This window comes from Neodiprion virginianus, chromosome 1 (assembly GCF_021901495.1).
Source record: "Neodiprion virginianus isolate iyNeoVirg1 chromosome 1, iyNeoVirg1.1, whole genome shotgun sequence".
Taxonomy (NCBI): domain Eukaryota; kingdom Metazoa; phylum Arthropoda; class Insecta; order Hymenoptera; family Diprionidae; genus Neodiprion; species Neodiprion virginianus.
The window spans coordinates 20,761,384-20,769,112 of NC_060877.1; the positions used below are offsets into that span (position 1 = coordinate 20,761,384).

At 52.5% G+C, this 7,729-nt stretch overlaps 2 protein-coding genes across 2 annotated transcripts; both read right to left on the reverse strand.

Annotated features, from left to right (window-relative positions):
• Positions 1–679: 679 nt before the first annotated feature.
• On the reverse strand, positions 680–2,269 carry LOC124310240 (uncharacterized protein K02A2.6-like). The gene has a single exon (XM_046774053.1). The coding sequence runs from the start codon at positions 2,267–2,269 to the stop codon at positions 680–682; it is 1,590 nt and encodes a 529-aa protein (XP_046630009.1).
• A 4,756-nt stretch (positions 2,270–7,025) lies between these two features.
• LOC124310241 (uncharacterized) lies at positions 7,026–7,523 on the reverse strand. The gene has a single exon (XM_046774054.1). It carries the CDS (start codon positions 7,521–7,523, stop codon positions 7,026–7,028), a length of 498 nt encoding a protein of 165 aa, XP_046630010.1.
• Positions 7,524–7,729: the final 206 nt, after the last annotated feature.

Here is a 7,729-nt window from a genome sequence, read left to right on the forward strand (position 1 = left end):
GGCATACGAGCCACGTGTGTTTTGAGTCGTCCGCAGCGATTTCGCAGTGGTGACACCTTGGCGTCGTCTCCTTACCTATCCGATGGAGATATGCACCGAAGCACGCGTGCCCCGTAGGCCTTGGGTCAGGTGAAACTTCATCTGGCCGTGTCTCCGGTCGATCCAGGGTACTACCGAGGGTATCGCCTCCCTCGTCCATGCCCCCTTCTCCTCTTCTCCTCATTCCATGTCCCACTCCTCGGTCGTCTTCACCCGTTCCTCGCGTCTCAGTGTGGCCCTAGCCGCCTTGCCACGGGCCCCGCTTCGCGCTTCCGCCTCCGCGATTCTCTTTCGTTCGGTCGCGATCAAGTGCAGCAGGATCAGGCTCGCTAGCAACATAGCGGCCGGCGTTGTTTCGTGTTTGGCTGGGTTCTCTAAGGGGGTAGAATAAAGGAGGCGGCACGTGCGTGCGGTTCGAGTGTGCTCGATGGGAATCGCCGGTGGGCCGGCCAACGCCCTAGCGCCTAGTCACCCTTTTGTTTACCAGGTGGCGCTCGAGCTCCGGTCCCACAACATCTCCCCTTTATTATAATAGCAGTACAATGAGGTTTTTTTTTTTTTTTTTTTTATTACATCGATGAATACAATTTTGGCGGACTTAACATTAAACTTACATGACACGCTTTTTTATTTCTAAATACTAGGACGGGGTCCAATAATCTTTCCACCACGACGGTCTATTCGTTTGCCTCTGAGGTCTAGACGTGGTTTCCGATCGGGTTATTTCGCTTGGTGGCTCGGTTACGGTTTCGACGGGATTGTCGTCCTCCGTCGCGCTACTCGCCCCGGATTCGTCGTCTTGAGCCTTATCCGAGGTCGCTGTTTTGGGAGGCATATTTTCTACCTTAGGGCGAATACTGTTTTGTTCTGCTTCCTCTACCCTTCTACCCTTATTGACTAAAGATGGACCGGAGCTTGGATCGTCGACTACCCCAGGACTGTAGTTACTTGAACTCGGATCAAATTTTTTATATGGCGCCGGTACGAGGTGAAAACGGTTACGTCGGATCCTTCCGTTGCTTGTTAGTACCCAATAGGATCTAGGCTCGCCTGAAGGGCTTTGTATTTTTCCATACGTCCTGAGATCGATAATCCAAACTGGGTCTCCTGCTTTGAGTGGAGATAATTCAACGGCGCGGTGTCTAGAGTTAAAATTACGAGCTTGCCGCATTTTTCGAGCTGCCTCGTCGCCTTTGAGCTTTTTTGTAACGCTGACAGCTGGTAGAAGCCTGCTTGGCAGCGTTGGAATGCTCGATTTAATCCGTCTTGACAAAAATAATTCTGCGGGGCTGAAACCGTTTTCCAGGGGTGTGCTTCTATATGCAAGCAGGGCTAGGTGGATATCGTCGTCCTTGGACTTTTTTATTAAGTTTTTTGCTGTTTTTACCGCTGCTTCTACCGCTCCGTTGCTTTGCGGGAAGTGAGGTGAGCTTGTCACCGATAGAAATCCGTATTGGTCGGCGAACAGCTTAAATTCGGACGTGAACTGTGGACCGTTGTCCGAACGAACGATATCCGGCAAACCATACCTTGAAAACGCTTCCTTACAAACCTCTATGATCGCTTTCGAACTTAACGATCCGAGACGGAAAAACTCGAAGTATCGCGAGTAGTAGTCGGTGATAATAACGTACCAATAGTCTAGTTTAAAGAGATCTATGCCTATTTTCTGCCACGGTCTGGCCGGGAAATCTTCCTGTATGAAGGGTTGGCTCGGGTTAACTCGATGCTCTACACAATTTGGGCAGTTGAGTATTAGGTTTTTTAGTTGCGTCGATAGACCCAGCCACCAAACGGCTTGTTTTGCTCTGTCTCTGCACCTCGTGATACCTAAATGGCCCTCGTGTAGGCGAAGTAATAATTCTTTTTGGAGCCTGCGCGGAACTACCAAACGGCTGTTGTACAGTAGGAGATCGTCGCCGATCGAGAAGTGGTGTTTGAGTGGCGCGTACTCTTTCAACTCGGTCGGGATCTGATTTTTCGACGGCCATTTGGTTGCGCAGAACTTTTTTAGTAACTGACAAATTGCGTCTTTTCCTTGTTCTTCGCGGACTTTATGCAACATGTCATTTGAGGCTGGAAGGCTCTTGATAGTGGCCAATACAAAATCAGAAGTGTCCTGTTCGATTACATTGGTATTCGCGTTTCTTTTTTCTGGGTTGCGAGATAGAGCATCGGCCAGTACCAAGGATTTTCCGGGGGTGTATTTTACGGTATAGCTGTAACGCATAAGGCGAAGACGGAAACGTTGCAAACGCGGCGTTAAATCTTCCAGAGGCGTTGTTTGAAGAATTTGAAGGAGGGGCTTGTGATCCGTTTCGAAGGTTATCGTGATTCCAACTATATAATCCGCGAATTTTTCGGCTGCGTACGTCAAGGCTAGAGCCTCTTTCTCGATTTGGGAATAACGTTGTTCAGTAGGTGTTAAAGTGTACGAACCGTAGGCGACAATCTGTCGCTCCTCGCTATTCCCCTGCAAAAGAACAAAACCGATACCGTAGCTTGAAGCATCTGCTTGAATCCATATAGGTTTTGAATAGTCGTACAGAGCCAGGATGGGAGCTGCTGCTAAAAGTTCTTTTATTTTCCGAAACGCGTTTTTTTGAGCTGAGTCCCACACGAACGCTGAATTTTTCTTTAAGAGAGAATTGAGGGGTTCAAGGATGGTAGACCTGTTCGGAAGGAACTTTGCGGCAAAATTGACCATCCCGAGGAATTGCATTAAGGACGTTTTGTTTGTAGGCTCCGGAAAATTTTGTATGGCCGAAACTCTTTCTGGCAAAATTTTTATGCCCTGAGCTGAGACTAAGTGCCCAAGGAACTGCACCTCTTGCACGCCGATTATACATTTTGACTGATTTAGCGTTATTCCTTCCTTACTGATACGTTTCAGAGCCTCTCTCAAGGTCGCGTCATGCTGCTCCATGGATTCCCCATAGATCAGTATATCGTCCATGTGAACGATTACGTTTGTCATGTCGTCAAAAATTCTCGAAAAGACCTCCGCGAACAAGTCTGGCGCTGAATTTATTCCGAACGGTAGTCTTTTAAACGCATATCTCCCTAACGGGGTAATGAAAGTCGTTAGTTCTTGGCTCTCGCGATCCAACTTTATCTGGTAAAATCCCGATTTAGCGTCTAGTTTGCTGAAGAATTTAGCCCGTCTCATACGTGCCAGAGAAATATCGACATTTAAAATTGGAAGGACAGGCCTTAGTATGTTCTTATTGACCTGAGTGTAATCTCCGCAAACTCGAACCGTTTCGCCTTTCGGAATGCAAACTATAGGGCTACACCACTTTGTCGGCTCTTTTACGCGCTCTATTACATCGTCTTTTTCCATCTTGGCTAATTCGATCTTTAACTTAGGAAGCAGCGGTATCGGTACTGATCGAGGGACTGACTGGCTGAACGGGATAATATCGCGCTTTAGATGAATTTTTAATTCTTGCTTGAAATTTCCGAGGCTCTTAAAAATTTTCGGAAATTCTTGCTCGATGCGCACCGACGAATTTTCACTAGCCTGGAGCGGGCCCATTATTCGCACCAGGTTAAAGATTTTTATCGCGTCTTTTCCGAAAAGGTTCTTCCGAAGGTTTTTTATTATGCAACATCGCACCTGTTTAGCATGACTGTTGATTCTTATCGTTACGGGCAGCACTCCGACTACATCTAAATATTTCCCATCGGAACCCTGCACATTCATTTTTTTTTGAATTATCTTACCGAGCTCGCTTACTGGGACGTCGCAATATTTCACACAGGTTATGTCTGCCCCCGTATCTATGTGGAATTCTCTGCTCTGCTGAAAATCGACGATGAAGGCATTCACGTCGAAGTCGTTGTTGCTTCCGCTTTGCGAGACGTTCCCCAGGAAATAAACCTTGCTGGTCTCTTCTTCTTTTTTGTCTGTAACCTCGCTTGTTGCGGCATGTGCGAGATTCACCGATTTTGATCGGCAGGCTTTGTCCCAATGACCGATTTTTCCGCAGCTGCGACACTTTGAGGTTAGCGCCGGACATTTGTTGTTTCTGTGGAATTTCAGGCCGCATCTCGAACAATCCGTATTTTGTCCTTTCGGCGCGGAGCGTTGGCCACCGCCGGTGGCGACTTTCACTCTATCGATGTCGATGACTTCGGGAGCTGCCGGTAGAGATTTTACTTGCCGACGCTGATCTTCGGTTTGGCGAGCGATAGTCACGGCGGAATCTAGGGTTAGGTCGGACTTGAGTTGCAAGCGCTCTTTTGTTCGCGTATCTGTTAGCCCCATGACGATGCGGTCTCTAATTAACTCGTCCCTTAGCTGACCATAATTGCACTTTTCTGCCATGACGTGCAGCGCTGTGACGTATTGGTCGACTGTTTCTCCGGCGAGCTGAGATCGAGAGTTGAAACGAGACCTCTCGAAGACAACGTTTTTCTTTGGCTCGACATAGTCCGTGAGGGCTTGCATCACATCTTCAAAACTCTTACCGTCGGGCTCTGGCATCACTTGCATAAAGATCTCCTCACTTTTTTCTCCCATCGCGTACAGCAAGAGGTCGATCCTCCACTGCTGGTTTCGCCGACAGGGCTGCTACGTTTAAATATCTCATGAAACGTTTTTTCCAGGTGGGCCACGTTTCTGGTTTTGAGAAGTCGAAGTTGTTCGGGAGTTGCAGAAAGTTGGCTGCGCTGGCGTTAACTTGGATTACGGGGGCAGGATCACCCATCTTGCTTTGTGTATTTCAACCGTGCCGAGGCTTAGTTCGCGGCTACTATGCGATGGGACTGTTGTTTCCCCTTGATCCCGAGAAGTGTTTGTTTAATTCGACACTTCTGACACCATGTTTCGTGTTTGGCTGGGTTCTCTAAGGGGGTAGAATAAAGGAGGCGGCACGTGCGTGCGGTTCGAGTGTGCTCGATGGGAATCGCCGGTGGGCCGGCCAACGCCCTAGCGCCTAGTCACCCTTTTGTTTACCAGGTGGCGCTCGAGCTCCGGTCCCACAACAGGCGTCGACTCAGTGCGGTACGCCGACACGACTCGCAGTGCGCTGGCCCTTCCCGCAGCCTCCAGTCAGCTCCTGTTTCTCGCCACGCTTAGGGCGTCTGCCCACACAGGGGCTCCGTAGAGTGCAACGGAGTATGTTACGCTCGCCAGGAGTTTCCTTTTCACGTGGGCCGGTCCCCCGATGCTGGGCATTAGCCTGCCAATGGCCGCGGCTACGCCGATGGCCCTGTTAGCGGCTTTCCGCACGTGCTCCGCGAAGTTCAACCTGGCGTCGATGGTCACTCCCAGGTACTTCGCGCTGTCTGTAGGCTTCACCTCGTGTCCTTCGACTTTGATAGGGTTCACCTTCAGCGTGTGCCGCCTAGTTATCACCACTATGTCCGTCTTCCTTTCCGCCAGGTCCAGTCCTACGCCTGACAGCCACGCCCAGGCGCTGCTGATTGCTTTGTTGGTCTTGCTCTCGAGCAGTTCCGCCGTCCTTGCCGTCACTACCAGAGCTACGTCGTCGGCGAAGCCGATAGTTGTCAGCCCTTCCGGCATTTTCAGCCGCAGCAAGTCATCATAGGCCACGTTCCACAGTAGTGGGCCGAGGACCGACCCCTGCGGAACCCCTGTCGTCAGTCGGCGCGTTCTTTCGCCTTCGCTGGTGCGGTACCTGTTTTCCAGGTAATTCTTGACAATGCCCAGGAGCTACGCCGGTATGTCCCTCCGCTTTTCCATCGCTTCCAGGATTACGTCGTGCCCCACCACATTGAAGGCGTTTTTGACGTCCAAAGGCGGCAACAAGCAGGGGTAGCGAAGCGGCCTTTGCACTCGTTCGCTTTCCTGGCGATGTCCACGACCTCGTCGATGGCTTGGTTGGTTGACCTGCCCCTACGGAAGCCGTACTGATTATCCGCTAGTCCGCCCGACGTGTCCAGAGCTGCCTCAAGCCTGGCGTGCAATAGCCTTTCCAGCATTTTGCCAGCGACGTCGATCAGGCTGATGAGCCGGTAGTTCGTGACCTCACCATTCTTGGCCTGCCCCTTAGGCAGTAAAACAAGCCTTTGTGTTTTCCACCTGACGGGGAATACTCCGCTGCGGAGCACTCGTTGTAGGCCCTGAGGAGTGCGTCCGAGTAGTACTCGGCAACCACGGCCAAGGCTTCGTTCGGCACTCCGTCAGGTCCTGGCGCCTTTCCCCTACCGAGCCTCCTTGCCGCGTCGGCGAGCTCCGCCTCGGTAAAAGGTTCAGTGGGACCGTCGTCGTCGCACCAGAGCGTGGTGCTTATTGTCTTCCCGTGAGTTGAAAACAACTCACCTAGCACCCCCTCGACGATTGTCGGGTCGTCTGGTTGCCTCAGGCCTCCAAGCTTCTTGGTGACCAGCTTGTACGGCAGCCCCCACGGGTCTTCGTCCACCGCCTGAAATAGCTTCTCCCAGCACTTGGCCTTGCTAGCTTTGATCTTATTTCTCAGGCTCCTTTTGGCACCCCTGTATTCCACAGTTCTCGCCTCACTGCCCTCGCCTTCGGCACCCGCTCTCTGCATTCGTCGCCTGGCTCTGATGCAGTCGCGTCGGAGTTGGGCGATGTGACTGGTCCACCAGTGAACGGCGGTCCTACCACGTTGTGGCCTTTTTCTCGGCATTCCCGCATCGCATGCCCTGGTGATGGTGTCCATGAGAGCGCCCACTTCCGACTTGCCGGTCCCAGTTGGGCCTTGCCTGTGCTTCGCTTTCTCTTTATCGGGACAGGCTGTCATGACCACCTTGTCCAATTTCCTAACGACTCATCCCTTGCTGAACCGTTGGCTGGCGCCTCTGTCAGTTGCCCAAGCTCTACCGTGCGCCACCCACTTCATGTAGATGTAGCGGAGGTCGCTCTGGGTCTCTTCTTCGAGGACCCTCCATTCTCGTATCTCGGCCGCCACTCCGGGGCTGCGAACCGTGATGTCAATGATCGACTTCGTGCCGGTGGCTTCCCTGCTCCAGGTTGGGGCGTCTCCTGTGTTTATGGGCTAGAGATCGAGTCTGGCCAAGAACTTCGCCACGATCTCGCCCCTCTTGTCCCGTCTATCGGATCCCCATAGCGGCGACTTCGCGTTGAAGTCCCCTGCTATGAGGATCCTACACCCAGCCGCCCTGACTGCCTCCTCGAGGCCGTCCAGCCGCATCTCCAGGGCTTGCCTCAACGTGTTGGGCGAGAAGTAGCAGCTGAAGACACTCGTGTTGCCTACTCTCACCCACACGAAGCCTTCACCTCTTCCACCCAGTGTCAGGTTGCTGGTTAGGTTTCGCGTCCCAAGGATTGCCGCGTCCCCCCTCGTGTCCACCAGCCAGTTACCTTGCTTCCCCGCCCTGCTAGGCTCAGATACCAGCAGTATGCTGGCCCCCATAGCCACAGCAGTTTGGGTAGGCAGGTCTTGGGCGGCCTGGCTCCTATCCAAGTTTATCTGAAGTATGCCTGCTTCAGACACCGCCCCGGGACCCGTGTTGACGCACCTCACTCCTGGCATAGCGGGTTGCTGAAGTCGAACCTCCACCCGAACGACCCTCCCAGTGTGATGGGGGAGAGCATCACCGGCTCCACGCTCGCCCTTCCCGTCCTCTCCACTCCCCCGAAGTTGGGCACCCTCATGGTGGCCCGCCCGTTGCGTCGGTCCTTAGCCTTCAGCACCTCCGCCTTGAAGGATCTGCACTGGCCACTTCCGGCGAAGTGGTC

What these genes read in the sequence shown, in the direction of transcription:
- LOC124310240 (XM_046774053.1), bottom strand. Translation starts at nt 2,269, where the DNA reads ATGCGTTACAGCTATACCGTAAAATACACCCCCGGAAAATCCTTGGTA.
- LOC124310241 (XM_046774054.1), bottom strand. Translation starts at nt 7,523, where the DNA reads ATGCCAGGAGTGAGGTGCGTCAACACGGGTCCCGGGGCGGTGTCTGAA.